The sequence below is a fragment of the Theobroma cacao genome, chromosome 3 (genome assembly GCF_053813885.1).
Source record: "Theobroma cacao isolate CCN51 chromosome 3, ASM5381388v1, whole genome shotgun sequence".
NCBI classification, from domain to species: Eukaryota; Viridiplantae; Streptophyta; class Magnoliopsida; order Malvales; family Malvaceae; genus Theobroma; species Theobroma cacao.
Genome location: NC_142641.1, coordinates 45,219,028 through 45,237,223, shown reverse-complemented (window position 1 = coordinate 45,237,223; position 18,196 = coordinate 45,219,028). Strand labels below are relative to the sequence as shown.

Genomic DNA, 18,196 nt, shown 5'->3' with positions numbered 1-18,196 from the left:
CATGCCCTCCGGGCCATTCCAATTTCTCGTCATAAGAAAAAAACGCGAGATAATTTGATTTTTTTTTACTCCTTTCGGTCGGAGGGAAGAAAACAAAAATCATTGTCCACTTATTGTTTTCCCGCGCTTTTGGTGTTTTCACGATTTATTTCGATGTTCGAATTCGATTGCCGTTACTGTAAGAAACCGCGGGGATTTGTACATAGTAACTGGAGGGAAACTTCCTGCTTCCGAGGTTTGTACCATTGGGTACTGCAGCTGTTGTCGGGAATCTGAATTGTACATCACACTTTTTTTTTACAAAAAATTAATAAATAATTGCGATTTATGTAAAGAAAAATAATGTGGCAGTGCTGAATGGGTAAATAGATGACTAGGCAAAGTTCATGTCTTTTTCTGGCTTCTAACAATCAACTTAGAGATGAATTCCTTGAGATAGTCGCAGCGGCAGCGGTGATAGTCGATCAAGAGGCAGAGCTGCCTTATGGCTTCCCTCTTCTCTTCTTGAAGACCCAGCAATGTCTCGTCCTTGTCTTTCATAATCTTCTCCAATTCTCCCACTCTGTTCTCAAGCCCACTCACTGCTTTTATTAGGTTCAGCTTTTCTTCTCCTTGCTCTCTCAACTTAGCTTCCAGCGACTCCTCTTTTTCCTTATTCAGTTCTGCTACCGCTAAATCCACATTGCCTTTCAGCTGTTCGCAGTCGTTTGCAGAAACAAGCTCGTCGGTGACATTTGGGATGCGGGTGAGGGAATTCCCTTCGTCTTCTAGCTCATTCACCGCTGAAGTCAAATCAGACAATGCAGTTTTTCCTGGCTCCATTGTATCCCTCAACTTCCTGAACTCAGCTTCATAATTTGCAAGCTTTTCTTCAAGTGCCCCATTCTCTTGCTCTAGCCTTTCTTTTATTTTCTTGTGAGTCTCTTTGTTCTCAAAATGTATTTTTTCAGCAACCTTGATCCTCTGGTACAAAAGACGGATGTTATCTTCAACTTTCTTGCGGAACTCTTCTGCTAACTCCTCCATCTTTCTTTCTAGGACTTGGGAATTTAACGTGGATCCTGACGACCATCTTCTGACCACCTTAGAGTTAGACTCCTCCGTAGATTTGTTTATGGCTTCCTCTCTTTCTTTCGTGATTCTCTGCTGATCAGCAATCTGCAACTCCAACTGGCTTTTCTCCATCTTCAGGGTATCCAACTTCTGTTGCAGAAGTTCAACCTCCGCATTCAAGGTCCTTATCTGAGCATTTACTTTAATCTTTATACTTTTGCTATCCTCCTGAACAGCAGAAAGCTCAAGGCCTCTCTCTCGAAACAGTGTTTCCAATTCTAGAATTTTAGCCTGCAGGTTACCCTTTTCCTCTCTCAATTGATTGATTTCACGGGTATTACTCCACACTTCATCTTCTGATATATTTTTCTGCCTTCGGAGAGTGTCCACCTCTGATTCCAAGTCCATCAACTGCACCTGTAAGCCTTCTTTTTGCTCAATCGTTATCTGCTCAACAGCGCTCTTTCTTGCTAATTCCTCTTTCAAGGATTTCACTTGAATCAGATACTGGGAGATTTCTTTGGATTTCGTCTCTAGCAGAATTTCTGATTCAGTTTTCTGGCTGCGTAGGGAATCCAATTCCTGCCTCATTACATTTTCCTGATCAAATGATTCACTACTTTTGCCTGCTATACTTCCTTCGGCTGCATATTTTTGGGCACGTAAATAGTCCACCTCCTTTTTCAGATTGCTCACCTGTGCCATTGAATCCTCAATTTTAGACATTAAATTGTTCTCATCGTCCTTGATTTGCTTCATGAGTTTAGTTACTGCATCTCCTTCCTCCTTTGGTATCAATTCGAATTCCGAATACAGTGCCTTATTTGTCTTTTCTTGCTGTTTAGATTCAGCTGTCTTACCATCAAGCTGATCTTCCAAATCTCTTTTCTGATGGTGCAGAGATTCCAGCTCCGTTTTCAAGCCAGTTAGCCGCTCCTCTAGCTCTGTTACCCGTCCCTGATGCACCTTTCCAAGAGCAGCAAGTCTCTTTTCTTTCTCATCCACTTCTTTTCTCAAATCTCTGTTGATGGTTTCTATTTCTTGTATTTTACTTAAAGCTGCCAGATGGTCTGAAGTTAAAGCTTCCTTCTCTTCAGTCTTAGAGGCCAATTGATTCTTCAAGTCAGCAACTTCTACATTTGCCCTTTCAATTTCTTCCTTGGTTTTGTCTGCCATCCTTCTATGGGAACTTCTATTATTATTAAGTTCTAAGTTGGTGTTAATTTCTATATCCTCGGAGGAATAATATTCTGAATCCGAGCTGGAGGCACAATAAGAACAACTTTCATTTCCTTTTCCATCGTCAGCTTTCTTACTTGACTCTCGTCTAAGCTGATCATACTGGGCATAGAGTGCCTGGTACTGTTTGTGAAAGTCCTCAACGAGTCCAACAAGTTCTGGCTCTTTTTTCACTCTGTTTCTCCTCTTAATGAGCTTCAAGATTCTTTCCACCCTCTTTTCAACATCTGCAAGAAACAGGGAACTTCTGACTCTGATACACAAACATCAAATGAAGAGGCTATAGAAGAAAATGTTAAAACTCTCGTATTAACTTGGTAAAAATCACTGCAGATCTTCAAGCACAGAATAATTACAACGACAAAACACAAATCAGGAAAGTCGACAAAGCAATCAACGCTAAACAATGACAGCTACCTAAGATAATCAAAGAATTGCTCATTAAGCTGACAGTCGTAAACTATAAAAAAGGAAGCTATTACAAGGCACTGTTAACTTTTTTTCTATAGGACAAGTATGACTATGAACAGATCCCGGAACCTTGCTTTTGCCGAAGCATAAACATGGTGAAAACCCTATTATTAAAAGAATTCCTCATTTGGATAATGACAGTGATTTTCAACCATAGTTCATCGATGTATACGCCTCCTTGAGGATGACCTTAGGGGATTTTGTTTTCTTTGCAAAAAAGAAAATGCACATAACTATGTAAACACCCATCCATTAAGACTTACAAAATTAAGAAGCAAACCATATTAAAATTAGGGAAGAGTGTGCATTCCAGATGAAAAGCCTATAGGCCACGGATAAAACTGACTGAGATCATACATTAAAAGTTGCCATCCAATTGATAGCAGAAACTTTAGATATACTTGGCAAATTAGAGTGAAAAAGCCCTCTTAATGATAGTCATGCTCTCTATGATTCTCCACTAATATCAGAAGAGGATAAGAGGAGGGTAGCCAGGGAAGATATCAGCAAGGTGCAAATTTTGATTTTACAGCAAAATAAAGTGCATTGTTTTGGATTCCATTAGTTCTTAGGGATTACAAACCTGTTTTAGTCCCTTCCACTTGCTCCATCGTTTTGAGTATCAGAATTCAGGGGAACCGTTTCTTTGTCAGTCTTTACTGCTTCATCATCTCCCATATGAAATTTGCAGCAAATTTAATGAATGAATGCCCAATAAAATGGGAAAAAAAAAAAAAGAAAACGGCATTTTCCATCTCAAGCACATCAAACTAAATATCTGAAAATAAGGTGACATAACATTAATAAAATTATGTTGGCATTACCACATTCAAAACGTAGTAAAGTCCTAAGCTTAAGCATATCCCTGAAAACAGTTTAGGCAGTCATTGCAGCCCTTATAGTTTCTCCCTTTTGACTAACATAAAAATTGCTTACACCAAAGACAAAGTAACAATAGAAGTAAAATTACTTCCTTTGCAGAGTGAAGAAAAACAAAGACCGTTATAATGTCCACTCGAAAATTGTTACATCAAACATTCATCCAAACTGCTCAAAAATTTCAAAGTCTTGCAATAATTTGGTTTTGAAAAACATGCCATGAGGCATGCCTGTCAAATCTTCAATGTGCATTCCTGACCTATGTACATTAAGAATTCATTAATGACAGTCCTATTACCTAGTCAAAAACTTAATAGCAGATGCTTAACCACCCATTTTGGAATTTTATCCTAAATCAGAGTCTTCAATGCTAATACCCCTAGGCAACAAACAAAAACATACATCATAACAATATATGGTTGTAATAGGCACATAACCTGCTGTAACTGCTTCTAAAAGATAACCTCTTGTTATAAAAACCCAGCTACCAAAAGAAGAAAAATTCTTTCTAAGCCCTGAACACATTCAAACATATAGGAATCTTCCTTCAACTGAGTAATCAAAGGTGACATGTATAACAAGAACACTTATTCTACTGCATGGCTTTATATGATTTTGACAATAAAGCCCACCAAAAAAAGAGTGGTGGTCCATTAATAAATCCAGATTTCCAAAAATTGGGTGATCGGTAATGGTGCATAAGGATTGAGATGTCATCTTCAAATGGAAAGAACACCCCCACCCGTTTCATGACAACTTTGAATCTTAAATTCAAACACCTTTTTCCTACTGCCCCTTTTTTTACAAACTTTTTTCCAGCCAACATCCAGTCCATTGCCACCCCGGGCCTAGCAATCCTAATCACGTGGTTAAAGGTTTTTTAATCAGAAATTTTGAATTAAAATATGTTACGTAAGAAATGACATTTGCTGAAAGCTACGTAAAATATTGTAGATTCAAATCAAAATCCAATTCAACAAGAATTTTAAATTAATCAAGAATTAGAGAATGAAATATAATTGAAAATAAATACTGGATCAATTTTCTGGGAAATTCCAATTGTAGTTAATATATTGACTCTTATGTTAAGCTAATTTAAATGGAGATATTTAGTTTTTCTAATGAAAATTTGAGATTATATTGAATGAATTTTCGTTTTCTATTGCATTTTCTTGACAACCAAACAAAGGAAAAAGATTTTTTTTTAACAGAAAAATTACATTGAAATCTAATAATACCTGGAAATTGAAAGCGAATATTCTCTCTGCCGATCAAAATGCGATGAGAAGAGATAAAATAATTGCAAATTGGGAGACATTTTCAGGAGGAAAAAAAAGAAAAAAAAAGGAAATTATAAAATTGACGCTCCCTTTTTTGTAATTTAGGGTGTTTGTCGTGGCCTGGCCCAGGAGAGAAGGAAATTTTGGCGCTTCTTTCGATACAAATGCCCTTTGATTTCGGTTACTATTACACTCAAAATCATTGAATTTTAGCCAGGAGGCAGAAATCTTATTATCTCGGGTGGCGGAAAAACGCGATAATTTCATCTGTCTAAAAATATAAGTTTCAACGTGATGCCACGTGGGTGATGTCCCGCGCTTTGTCTTTTGTCTTGTCCTGATATTCATGTGTTTGGAGTTTCAATTAGTTTTCTGCACTCACAGGTGCTTTCTAATCATTTCAAGAGAAAATATTGCTAATGGCAGATCAAATTTGAAAACAGTTTGGCATAATCTTTTCTTTTATTTTTTTTTCCCATGTGGAAGGCTTAAACCTTGTTACCATATCCAACAAAATTATAATTTTTTATTTTTTAAAAATTTATTTTATTACGTAAACAAAATACGTTAAACTTTTTAAAAGAAACAAATATAATATAAGAGATTTTGAAAAAGTAATATAAATTTAAATATTATATATTTTATTAAGTTAATTTTTTGAGAGAAAGTAATTATTTGTAACAAATGATAATACACAACGTGGATTAAGCAGTGTAAATTAAATGACATGAGTGAATTCAATTGTAAATTTTGCATGTAAAGAATTGGCAATAAAATCCAACTAAAACGTAGTCAACATTGGTGGTGGCAGCGGCTACGGGTTCGGAAGTTCACCTAAATCTTGATCAGCTTACCTTTTCCGCTATCCCATACATGGTAGCAATTAGCCGGTTAAGAAGGTAGGCCTGCCAAAAACCTGTACGGGAAGAAGAAAAATTGAAGCAAAATTCATCATTATCAAAGAGCCTAAAGTAAGAGCGTAGAGACCACATGGAAAGGTGGAGCCTAACTTCCATGACGTTTCCACCAGTTGTGTTCCAATTTCCACGTGCCAATCCCTGGTAACTATGTACCTGCCCGTAAGCTGTAAGGTTAGTCTACATTCATTTTTCCATAACAAACAACTAACTTGTAAAAAGTCAAACTAAAAGCTGATCTTGAACTAATAGGAACCAAATTTGGGCTTGTTTGCGCGAAATTAATATGACTTTTTGAAGTTTGCACTCAATTTGCTTTTGGGGTTGCCAAAGAGTCTAGTACGGTGATTCCATGTTAGAATTTGACTGGGCATTTCGTAAAGGTTTTGCCACGTGGCCGCAGCCCACTGAAAGAAAGAATATACTAAAAAATATGTTGAATTTCCCTTGGCCTTGCTAGACTGTAGTTTTGGCGATCAAGCAAAAAATTGGCAGCATGGGATTGCAAAAGTTTGCTGGCTATGGGGTTCGAACCCATGCGTACTTATGTACAGAAGATCTTAAGTCTTCCCCCTTAACCTCTCGGGCAAACCAGCTTCTACAGCTTGATGCTGTATCCAGTCACTTGACAGCTATACTCAGTGAGATCCAATAGACTTAATAGAAGCTTCCAAGAGTGAATAGGTTGCAGACTAATCGTAAAGGATCAATTGAGGTTTTTATGTCTGATCCGGAACGGATTCTGGGTTCCAATTTTTTTTTTTTTTTTTTACAGGAAGAGAGAGAAAGAGGTGGAGGTGGGGGATTCCATGGCATGACAATTGACAAGCACTAGGATTAAGAATCATCTACGATGAAGGAATTTTACAGACATGTATTTGCATAACAGCTTTAAGTTTAAGAATCATCTTCGATGAAGTAAAATTCGTAATCAAAATTTGCTGAACACAAGGGAAATTCGAAAACAATGCTAACTCATCTATGATCTAGTGCAGTTCGCTAACAGGCTCCGGAGATTTTTCCCTTTAAAGCTTGTTTTTCAACACAAACACTGCAGAACTGAATCCATACATAAAGGAATTAGGCAGCCAAGTTGGCACTAATATTTACTTTGGAAGTACAAAAAAGGTCCAATATAGATATGCTCCTAGTCGTCGTCAGAAGAGATCTTCTGTTTTTTCCACTTGTACGCAGCTTCTAAAATCTTGAGATTCGTGGTCTGGTTTTCTTCTGGGAACAGATAATCAATGTATTCCTCATACCTGCCAGGCCAAATAATTCAGCATTTAGTATCCAAGGAAAACACAAATATACTACCATTGTAAATGCATCTGTTAAATGACGGCTACTTTCGTTTAAGTGAGGTTTGATGCATAATCCTGTTTTTTTCTTTTGGCCGGCATTTGATGCAGGGTCTTCAAACTTATGAAATTGAAAGAGAACATATGGAATGGAAATGTAGGAACTAAAACTGGCCAATAGGGCACACAAGCAGACAGAACCTTTATGGTGGTAGACAGAACACCTCTATGAGGATTAAGAAACAACTAGGAAAAAGAGCCCAACACTTTATGGGGCTATGGAACTATGTTGACTTGTTGACTTGTATGCCCAGTGGGTTTAGCCTCAGAGTTCCTAATTGCTTGATTCAAAAAACCAACTGAAGCTACAGCAAGACTACTACATCATGGATCCAAGCAACTGGCAGAAGCAAAGTAAATGATAAGTTACATACCCGGCCACACCACCATCTTCACTTGTAATTTGCTTCCTCTTTTTGAGTTTCTTTGGCAACTTAGACTGGACTAGGCTAATGTTGCCAAGCTCACCAAAACTGCTTTCCATGTTAAGCCACTCTTCCAGGAGCATAGCACGTTCTTCTTTCAATTCAGGTGCTGATGTTCTATAGTAGTTAATTGCTCTCTCAAAGACTCCTGGTAAACAATAACAGGTAAGAGTTTGTTCTACTTATAAATGATTAAAGTAGATGTATAGCAGCAAAATATGGACAGGTCTAAACTCACTTCTTGCACGCTGAATGCATTCCTTCTTTTCTTCCTGGACCCCATCTTGTGGCGAGTCTGAACCACCATTATTCTCCTCCATTGCAGAGGCTTCAAACTTTGCATAACTAATCCACACCTTCAAGTGCTTTGTACGATCCAAAAGCCTCTCATACAATCCTCTGGTTTGTTCATACTCACCTTCCGAAATTTCAAAATCAATGTATGCCTGTCATTAAAGAATGAGCATTAGCACAATTTTCTATAATATCATTATAAATGATTTCTTAAAAAAACAACAACTATCAGCCAAGAAGGAAAAGAAGGAAAACTGGAGAAATTGCTCTTAAAGACCTCCCAACTATCCAAATTTTTAGTACCTTAATGTATACATCTCCTAGCAAACATGCAACTCTTTTTAAAGTTAAGTTCCATGAAAAAAATCATAAGTCATGTTACTATAAAAAACTTAATCATGAGATGAGAAAATTTATTAAACATCATGAATGAAGCAACAAGACAAACTTATCAAGCCTGACATACAGAAATGGTAATTAAGTAAATGCCCCCCACCCTGTGCTTCTTTCTAATGGTTTCTGCCTTGACTATAAATAATCACAAAGACAAACATCACAACAGTCATTATAGGGTAAATACCTTCCACAACAACTCTGGCATGTCCAAAGCTGGCTGTGTAATGGCAAGCTCAAAAATAGATCTTGCCCGCTCTGTTTCAGACAACGATCTTTCTAACTCAGCATATTTGCTCCACGCATAGCAGTTCTCAGGTGCCCACTCTAGATACTTCTCGTACAATTTTCGGCAACGATCAATATTGCCAAGTTGCAGCTCAATCTCAATATACTTCTTAAAGATCTGAATGTTAAGAAAATGTTAAGAAAATGTTAAGAAAACAACATAATGTAAAAACTTATTGTAGTCAAATTTATAAAACTTTTAGCATCAGGCTAGACATCTACCTTATCCTTAGGTGCCTTTCCAATAGCATTTCCTAAAATTTGTCGAGCACCCTTGAGATTAAGTTGTCTTATCTCAAACTGCGCAGCAAGTAGCCAGATCTTTGCAAAAGAGAACTTCTCATGGGGAATAAGCTTAAGGCACTCCCTGGAAAAATTTTAAATGAATGAGGTACTCTTCAAAGCCTATAACAATCACACATCCAAATGATTTTTAAAACTGAAAACATGAGGAATCGATAATATAAACCAGAAGAGATGAGCATTCTAAACTTAACGCGTGTCAATAAAATGTTTTCATTTCCTTTTAAACGATGTCATTCCTCATAATGTTTTGGATATAAAGAACTGTCAATAAGATAAACCAGAAGAGATGAACCCATGCAAAGAAAGGAAACATGTAACAGAAAGACAGGCATGGAAAGACTGAAGGTGCTGATGCTACAAAGAAACAGAATGGTCACTGAGTAAAAGGGTGGAACAAAGACAATTGCAATCAATCTTAGGTAAGTTCCTTTGTAGTTGGTAGCAGGTTATATCTGAGATTATCCTCTTTCTTTTTCCCTTTTTATCAGCTTGCTTCCTGAGCATAGCTAAGATTTCACCAGAAAGGGCAAGGATTTAGGTGAACATGTAAGACATGAACCAACATACTCAAACATTCTAATAGTTAGCAAATTTCTTGCAGAGTTAATTGGCATGATTTATGTGTGAAGCAATGACTTCACTTACAATTTAGCAACAGTAGCAACCAACAGAACCATAAATCCATTGCAAGAAAAATTAAGCATACCTATACACATCTCGCGTACGCTCCGTATCTCCAGCATCAAGCTCCTCGTATAAAGCATAATTAATCCTAGTTTACAAGTAATCCAGAAGTCAGTCACACAGTTCAGAATGAAAAAATATAAGCATTTCAGCATTAGGCACACAAAAACTCACCACAAGTAAATATATCTCTGCCAATACCGCTTCTCCTCAGCTGGGGGAACATTAGCTATAGCCCTCTCATAAGCCTCCCTAATCCTCTCCTTACTCCCGACACTCTCTTCCAACCTTATATAATCGAACCAAGTGTCATAATTCATCGGATTCTTCCTCACTTCACCCTCATATTGAAACCTCCTCTTCCCTACAATGGCATCCTCAATCCCTTCCTTATCTCCATATTGTTTCTCAAAAGCCACAAACTTTCTATACAAATCCTCTGCCCTCCCTTTCGGTATGTGATCAAGAGCAAACTTGTAAATACAACGAGCTCGTTCTGTTTCCTTACACCGTTCCTCAAACTCAGCAAAGGCAACGAATAACTGCTCCGCATCTTCTTCATCAGCCAGCTTCTCCACCGCCCGCTCGTACACATTCCTTGCCCGTACAATTTCCCCGTTCTTCATTTCGAATTTGGCGTATTTAATCCACGCTCCGACTTTGGGGTGACACTGAACGAACCGTTCGTAAATTGCACGAGCGCGTTCAACTTCGTTGTAACGAAGCTCGAACTTGATATAAGAAAGCCAGCCTTGTTGATCTGGCATCCACGACATCCAGCGTTCGAAAATCTGGCGAGCTCCGGCGACGTTCCCTAACATCTCTTCCATGTGGATGTACTTGTACCAGAGCTGATCCACGCGTGGCAGGAGCGTGACGGCACGGTCCCAAACATTCCTTGCGTGGTTGATGAATTTGTTCTTCATCTCCACTTCGGCGTATTTGAGCCACAAAGTGTGGTTCCGGTAATCGACTTCCAGAGCGCGCTCCCACACGCTCCGTGCTCGATTGAAGTCTTTCTGAGACTCCTCCCATTGGGCATACTTAATCCAGACACTGACGTTCCACCGCACACGGCGAATTAAGTCTTCGAATTCCTTGCGTTTGCGGAGGCGATAGTCGGCGAGTTCTGTCGAGTCAGTAATCTTTTGCTTTGGTGGTCGGATTTCTGCTTCTTGTCGTTCCCGAGCTTCTCGGAGGATTTGTTCGGCAGTAATCTGAATGGGAGCCGGAGTTTTGTTCTTGACTCGAGTGGGGCGAGGGAGTTTGACCTCGGTATCTTTCCGGGTCAAGTATCCGAGTGAAGGATCCGCATCTTTGGATGCCATAACTAATCAATGAGAATGAAGGGAAAGGGGAATTCTCGTTGAAGAAGGAAAGATAGAGCAGGACGCTAGATTGAGGATTTCTCACTCTAAAGCACCAAAACCCCAAAACGATTCACTAAACTTTAACCCGAAAAATCCACAACAAAAAATCTACCAGAAAACCAAAAGAAAGAGGAAACGAAGTATAAAGAGAGGAGATCGGGGAGAGTGAAGGATAGAGAGTTTTTCAAAGGGGAAGAGAAAGAAAGGAAGAAGAGATAGAGAATTAAACAGGACCACCGGTAGCCGACGACTGCAGTCCCAAACAATGGAGAGGAGAAAAAGTCGAGATAGAGAGAGATGTAGTGAACTCGAAGATAGAGAAGGAAAAATGGCAAAAAACTTGAGAATTTAGGGTTTTCTCTACACTTTATACTAAAATTCCAACGACATCGTTTTCTGTAGTAGGCTAGGCAGCCCATTCTAAACGGAGTCTGGGCCCAACTCTAATTCTTAGGAGATTGGCCCGACCTAATTAAAAGGCTTTTTTTTTTACTTGAGACTTGAGGTTTATCTCTTATCATGACCAAAAACTATTTTTATCATGGGATTAATTTAATTTAAATCATCAAATTAAAGATTACCGATTTAAGTTAGACAATGGTAAAAAGAAGAATGCACAAAAGAATTAGAGAAATTATAGGAACAAATGGAAAAAGAAAAGGAAAATGATATACCATAACTTATAATAATAATAATAAAATATAATGATAAACATAAATTTAAAATAATTAATGCTATTATAATAAAAAACAAAAAAGAATATAGAAGTAAAGATTATCTTTGTATCTATAACGTACATTTTTAACAAAAATTTATAAATTTTACAATTTTTTTACTTCTTTCATAGTAAATGTTTTCTAAAAAATTATAATTAAAATAAATTAAAAAAATCATACATTTGATGAAATAATTTATAATTTTAAATTTAAAACAAATACAACACCTACAACATAACACAAAAAGCCAACAACAATAACTTAATTGCAATGTTTTAAACAGTAACTCAGTAATTTTTATTACATGAATATTAATTAATGATAGTAAAACAGAATAATCCTCTCACCAATGCACTACTAAGTTGTTATTTACATGATTAATCATGCTTTATGAAATTATAGTAGTAAATGTGTTGTTTATGGGTTAAAGTTTAAGCTCTAAGATTTAAAACAAGTTAAAGTTTCGAACTTAAAGGAAATACTACCACTAATATCAATGAAGATATATTGTTTATTTATGTTAACAATAAAAGCCTAGACAGCTTAGTTGAATCTATGTCACAAATTAAGTGACATAAATTTAATTAGAGAATTGATAAAAAAATTATAAAATAAAAATATTTACTAATAAGATCATAAGAATAATTTTTTCTATTATTAAAACATGTGTGTAGGTACATTTATTGTAATTTTCCACTCATTTTACACTTTAAGATAATTATAAAGTTTTTTATTTTTGTTCTTATTTTAGTATTTACCTTAATAATCAAGTTATTTATCTATCTTATCCATATAAAAATTGTGCATAGGTCATTTATTCCAGGGTGGAAGTGTTTATGGGCTTTGCACAAATCGATTAATTTAAAAAAATAATTTTATTTATTAAAATATTTAAAATATTTTAGAATTAAACTTAAATAAAAATAATTACTTAATAATATTAAATCTCATCGGAATTTAAAAAGTCATATCAAAAGGACCTAAACCTGAGCAGGTGGGCAGGTCTACTCCAGGGTCCTGGGCAAGCTCCAAGCCGCACCAATCACCAAAAGGAAAAGAACGAAACTGTGACCCCGACGCGTGATCTGAGCCTTTAGCCCTACCAAGCCACCGTCCACCTGCAGTATTTTCATTAATCACTTTTTTATTTTATATATATATTAACCTTTTAGCGTCTCTAGGACTAGAAGTTCTTCCAAATCCCAGTTTCAGCACGACGCATTTCCTAATTTTCTCTGTGACATACAAAAATGGCAAATGGGGGTGCTAATACAGCAGATTTGGGAGAAAATGAAAATGACAATATCAGCAATTGGAGCATCTCCAAACTGATTTCTTCCCTCAAATCGGCTTTTCGTCCCACGGTTTTCGCAAAAGTGGAGGCTGTCCTAGTGGCGAGGGAAGACAAATCAAAGCGGGAGATCGAGGCACTGAAACAGGAAAAGGATTTGTTTTTCTACAAATCCGAAGAAGAGAGATTGGAGAAAATGAGTTTCGAAAACGAACTCAATAAGTGCAAGAAAGAGTGCGAGGATATGAGGAATGCGGTGTCTAAGTTACGGGAAGAGAACATGGTATTAAGGAAGAGAGAGAAGAGTGCAGAGGAAAGATGCAAGAAGTTGTTAGAGGAAATGAAGAGAATCGGAGAGAAAGACAAGGAAATGATTGATTTAAGGAGCAGGAATTGCGAGCTTGAATGTGAGAAAGCGAAGGCTGAAAATGAGATGGAAATATTGAGGAAGAGATTTGAGGAGTTGGATAAGAAGGTATCGAGTTTGGAGAGTGATTTACGGTTTTTGAGTAATCAAGAAGATTTGAAGGAAAATGGGGCTGGGGAAGAAAACAGGAACTCGAAAAACGTGGGGTTAAAATTTGATGTGAAGGTGGAAGAAGTCTCTTTTGGTCCAAGTTGTGATTCTCCTGTCAAAGCTAATGGGAATTCACAAAATCCAGGTGAAAGTTACAAGCTGCTTGAACAAATTTTGAATTTATATTGCATTTTGATTCGTTAATTTGTTTGGATAGTTTTGAGTTTTAGTTAGGTTAAGAACTTGGATTTTGTTTCTTTTATGTTCATCAACACTGTGGGCACAAAAGATTATTTATTATTTCATTTTAAGTATTGTATATGTGCAAGGTCAATTCTTTTTTGGTGTATTTGGATAGTGTTGTCAGTATGTTGATATGTCATCAGAGGCTTGTATGTCCAGCATAAAAACCTCCTTTTTATTGGGGAATATTATTTTGTTATCTTGTTTGAGTTGGTGTCTTTAAGTTGTGAATAGATGATAAATTCATTAGATTTCCAAGTGTTTTAGAACCAAATCTAGGAGCTTATGCTAAATATATGTCTATGAGCTGTGTTTACGTCTTACTGGTACTTGTAAAGTTCAATATTGTCCCTTCTAACATCTGCCAGTGAAATATTATTGATAATATCTTGGTAAAAACTTGCATGCCAGGGAGTGAGAGAACTCCATCTCAAAGCATTATTCCGATTGTTGATAGTGATGATGAATGTGCACCAGTAGAAACTCTGAGTGAAAAAGGAACGACTTTGGTATGTCCTGCTGACAACTCACATACCGATCAGATTGGTGTAGAAAATGGGAGTCCAACTCTCAAAAGAAAACGAACTTCATTTATAATTATAGGTGAGAATGAAAATGGCGATAATGATGATAACTCATTGACTGGATCGGTAAAGATGAAAAAATGTGAAGAGCCAGTTTGCAAGCCTGATGGTTGTCCTCTTAATCCTTGCTCAACAACAACTATTACTTCTGATAGTAACGAGGTTAACAAAGGTTTTAGCACACCAAGGGAGGATTTCATGGTTTTAAGACAATGCGAACAGCAAATGGAGTCTGAGCAGAAGTCTCAGAATCTTATGAGTGGGTTTCCTTTGGATGGGCTTGGTTTCATGGAGGAGAGTTCCTGTTCCTCCGACTCTGACTCTGATGATGACAGTGATGGTGTGCATATTTTCTTTAACAATTCTCAGCCTGCACCAGAGGCTCAGAGGGAAAACGGAAATTAGCCAGAGGAATTGGATGGCTACTTTCTGTTTTAGATGGGAAAAACCAAAAAAACCCTTTGTCAAATTGTGCCAATTGACGATTTATCTTTGATGTGCGCAGGTATCACCTACAGAAGCTTTCTTCATATCCCTGCCTTTTTATCTTTTTGTTCATTGACTGTAAAGTTGAAGATGAGATAGTTTCAATTAATAACTTGAAAGATAGGTTCTCATAAAATATTGTTACATGCATTAGAAATATTGTAAAGGAAAAGAGAGAAGTGGAGTGGGGTTGTTTAGAGAAGAGAGAGAAGGTGAGAAACGGGAAATGGGAGGGAAGGGGAGAAGAGAGAGAAGGAGAGAAACGGGAAATGGGAGGGAAGGGGAGAATGGCAGTTGTCGAGTTTTTCTAACAATAAGTTTGACAAACCAAAAGTTGCTTTGTAACTTGTGCACTCTGCTCTATTATAACATGATACAAGTATATTTCCTTTTAGCATTGAAAAGAAAATTGCTTTCTGTAAGTTGTATAGATTTGTTGTTAGCTTTCCTTACAATTATGCTACCATAACGTTTCATGCACATCGGCTCCAGGGGTATTACTCTGGCCAAGATTCTCATAGACGGGGATCCAGAGGGAAGCCGAAGAAATATGTCAGGGAATTACTGGAGTTACGATTAAGAGGTCTTGATCATAATAAAGAACTAGCCATTCAGCACTGCAATCAATTATTTGAGATAGACCCCTAGAAAAAGGATCCTTTTGGTTATAATTGTAGACTGTACGCACCAATATTGTTCTTACCAGAAGTTGTTACTGATATGGCGACAGCAGACTGCCGAAGAGGATAGGGCTTTTTATTTTGTGTATTTCTCCCTTCTTTTTAACAAGTCTGAGACCTTCTCCTCAGGTCTGACTGTAGATAGTCACATGTTTTAGAAGACCCAAGCAACATTGTTTTATATCTGCTATTCTGCTGGTATATCTACATGCGTTCTCTTTCCCGTATCTTCAGTGTAGAATTAAGCAGGTGTCTGCAATTTTGGGGAAAAGAGCAGGATAGGCCTTGCCTTTCACTTTTCCCCTTTAGATTTTTTGCTCTTGACTAGGAGATTGACGGGGAGGTGGGTGGTTAGTGCCCATCTTAAATACCCAAGAAAAGGAAAGATGGTCTATGACAGTATTTACTTGATGCTTGCATCTTGCAAATCTTTGAGATGCCTAATAAATACAGCAGCATGTAAACATTGAAATTTATTCCTTCATGGATCTTGTTTTAGCTTGTGCATGGTAAACCATTGTGATTGCTTGAACATCTATTGTACGTTTTTAGTTTGTAAGTGTGACTTTGCTTTATTTGCAATCCTACTGTCTGCCGGTCCCGGGGGCAGAGGCACTTTTTAGTTGAAAGATGCTGTCTAGCTTGTTGAATCTTAAGGGGCGTTTGGTATGGTGTAAGTAAAAGACATTTCTTGAAATTTAAATGACTGCAATCACTTAATAGCATTTGGTTGGCAAAAGAGAAATATAATGTGCTTATAATTGTAATCATATTACAATGAGAGAAGGTAATGGCATTCCCTTCTCTAGGGAAAGTAACTTTCTCTCTGCAAAGGGAAAGTTACATATTTTTTCTTTCCCAAATTGTCTATCTCACTCCACCCTCTTAACCTCTCGACCTTTCTCTTCTCCTTCATGCCTTCTTGTCTTTCTTCTTTCTTGCCTTCTTCTTCTTCTTCTCACTATCCGCAAGAAGGGTAACCAGTCACCAATACATTTGGATCAAAATTTCATCATCAAATTTGAAAATTAAAAAGATTGAGATTTTGAGTTTTATGAAATTTCAATTTAAATTTTTAAAAAATTTGGAAGTGTTTTGAAAAAAATTTATACTTTTGATACTAAAAATTAGGAGAGAAACATTTAAATAGTTTAAAATCGATAAAATTTACTAAAGAGTTGAGAGGATTTGGACGGAAAAGATGTTTGGTACCACATTTATAAAAAAAATAAAGCATCAAGAACGTTCAAAATTGAATATCTATTTATAGATTACGTTTAAATTTTTGACAGTGTCTATTTATCTATTAATAGATAATATAATCTATCGATAAATTTGTCTTTAGATAATGTTTTTTATTTTTAATTTTTATAAGTTTAAAGTAAAATTAAATATTTAATAATTTTACATATTTTAATATTTAAATAATTAATTTAAAAATATTGTATTATTTTAATATATTATTTTATTATTTTAATTACTTAAATTAAAAAATCAAATTTTATATTAAAAATTATAATTTTATTCAATTTATATATTTTTATATATAAAGATAATTTTATCAATTTATATTATATAATTACTAAAATATTTATAAACCAAATACTATAATGTAATCTTTTTAACAATTATATTTTTTATAATCATCACTTTTTTTATTATATTAAATATTATAAATTTATATTTTTAATAATTATATATTCAATAATTATATTTTTAATAATTATATTTTTAATAATATATCAAACGTAATTTTATAATTATTAATAAGATTGAGGCCTTGGATGGAATAATATTTTCATGTGAAATTCTGAGTTAAGGTCACGTCCCCGTCCTTTCCATCGAGGGGTCGAGGATGAAAGATGCCATTTAACGTGTAACTCATTCATTGGAAGTTGAAACCTCCGAAAGAGAAGAAAAGAAAGATAAAAGACAAAGGGGCACCTATTCAACTAGCCTATGGGCTATGGCAGTGAAGGAGCGTACGTCATTTAAAGTAGTGGCTGTAGGAGAAATGGTGTTGATGTCACTGTATATGTTTTCTGTAACTTATCTTGTAAAGACTGCATTTATTTATGATTTAAGTGCAAGTCTTTTTTCTCAATCAATTCGGACTTTCTTTTTATGAAAAAGGGTTGATAAAGGAAGGTTTATCCCTTACTCTTTCAGTTCCTTTTCCTTCTTTCATTACAAGCATTAAAGCTCAGAAGCGTGCATTATGATGTTTAGGATATTGAGATTGGGATGGCCATGGACCTGCAAGCTTGACGTGGCTTCACTGATGAGTTGCTGCATGAAGGGATATGTCGGGGCCTCCAGGGCGCATGACGCGGCTTAAGTAGAAGCCAGAGGTTGAGCAAATGATAGAAACTCTGGTCCCATGTCTGGCCACGTGATGCCACCATGTTCGCCTGCTCTTTTGCCCCCTGCAGCACTCCACGTTGGACCGACGTGGACTGTTCATTCTCCACCGGATACCTTTTCGGACTGTTCATTCTCCACCGGATACCTTTTCGTTCTATGGCAGCACCCCCAGCAGCAAACGTGTTTCTCCTTTCTTCTTCAGAAACCAGTACTACTACTACTACTACTACTACAACATAGTCACATGATAGTTGTTAAAGAAAGAATGTATTCTATTACTTGTAGCTGCTCACAAGATTAGAAACCTAAGGTCCGTGTCCGTTAAGAAAACTAAGTTTCTGAATAAAGACAATAA

General features: G+C 36.4%; 3 protein-coding genes and 1 non-coding gene across 5 annotated transcripts; 1 reads left to right on the top strand and 3 right to left on the bottom strand.

The window, feature by feature from the left end:
• Window positions 1–330: 330 nt before the first annotated feature.
• LOC148763863 (uncharacterized) lies at window positions 331–5,938 on the bottom strand. Its single transcript, XM_088804638.1, has 3 exons — window positions 5,777–5,938; window positions 4,881–4,935; window positions 331–2,519 (listed from the first exon to the last, which is right to left on the bottom strand). Exons 1-3 carry the CDS (start codon window positions 5,936–5,938, stop codon window positions 385–387), a joined length of 2,352 nt encoding a protein of 783 aa, XP_088660764.1. The 3' UTR covers window positions 331–384.
• A 414-nt stretch (window positions 5,939–6,352) lies between these two features.
• TRNAL-UAA (transfer RNA leucine (anticodon UAA)) lies at window positions 6,353–6,435 on the bottom strand. The gene has a single exon. It is a non-coding gene; the product is annotated as a tRNA-Leu (tRNA).
• Window positions 6,436–6,693: 258 nt separating this feature from the next.
• Window positions 6,694–11,306, bottom strand: LOC18606656 (crooked neck protein, putative / cell cycle protein). The gene is made up of 7 exons (XM_007040390.3): window positions 9,765–11,306; window positions 9,613–9,678; window positions 8,823–8,967; window positions 8,500–8,718; window positions 7,864–8,071; window positions 7,575–7,773; window positions 6,694–7,101 (listed from the first exon to the last, which is right to left on the bottom strand). The coding sequence occupies exons 1-7, from the start codon at window positions 10,916–10,918 to the stop codon at window positions 6,987–6,989; spliced, it is 2,106 nt and encodes a 701-aa protein (XP_007040452.3). The 5' UTR covers window positions 10,919–11,306; the 3' UTR covers window positions 6,694–6,986.
• A 1,346-nt stretch (window positions 11,307–12,652) lies between these two features.
• On the top strand, window positions 12,653–16,075 carry LOC18606655 (uncharacterized). 2 transcript variants are annotated; one of them, XR_016025043.1, is made up of 3 exons: window positions 12,653–13,629; window positions 14,139–14,816; window positions 15,290–16,075. XR_016025043.1 is itself a non-coding variant. In XM_088804178.1 (2 exons), the coding sequence occupies exons 1-2, from the start codon at window positions 12,927–12,929 to the stop codon at window positions 14,714–14,716; spliced, it is 1,281 nt and encodes a 426-aa protein (XP_088660304.1). In that variant the 5' UTR covers window positions 12,653–12,926; the 3' UTR covers window positions 14,717–15,219. The 2 variants fall into 2 exon arrangements, 1 of the variants encoding a protein (XP_088660304.1); XM_088804178.1 differs by lacking the exon at window positions 15,290–16,075 and having other exon boundaries at window positions 14,139–15,219.
• Window positions 16,076–18,196: the final 2,121 nt, after the last annotated feature.

Bases quoted from the DNA above. Each gene is read 5' to 3' on its own strand.
- LOC148763863 (XM_088804638.1), bottom strand. From the start codon at position 5,938: ATGGAAGTTAGGCTCCACCTTTCCATGTGGTCTCTACGCTCTTACTTT. The intron at 4,936-5,776 runs GTAAGCTGATCA...TGCAATTATTTT, and splicing joins TGTATGGGATAGCGGAAAAG to ATCTCTTCTCATCGCATTTT. The intron at 2,520-4,880 runs GTATTATTAGAT...TGTTTCTTGCAG, and splicing joins TATTCGCTTTCAATTTCCAG to ATGTTGAAAAGAGGGTGGAA.
- LOC18606656 (XM_007040390.3), bottom strand. From the start codon at position 10,918: ATGGCATCCAAAGATGCGGATCCTTCACTCGGATACTTGACCCGGAAA. The intron at 9,679-9,764 runs GTGAGTTTTTGT...CTTGTAAACTAG, and splicing joins CAGAGATATATTTACTTGTG to GATTAATTATGCTTTATACG. The intron at 7,774-7,863 runs GTGAGTTTAGAC...ATTGTTTACCAG, and splicing joins ATGCATTCAGCGTGCAAGAA to GAGTCTTTGAGAGAGCAATT.
- LOC18606655 (XM_088804178.1), top strand. From the start codon at position 12,927: ATGGCAAATGGGGGTGCTAATACAGCAGATTTGGGAGAAAATGAAAAT. The intron at 13,630-14,138 runs GTGAAAGTTACA...CTTGCATGCCAG, and splicing joins TGGGAATTCACAAAATCCAG to GGAGTGAGAGAACTCCATCT.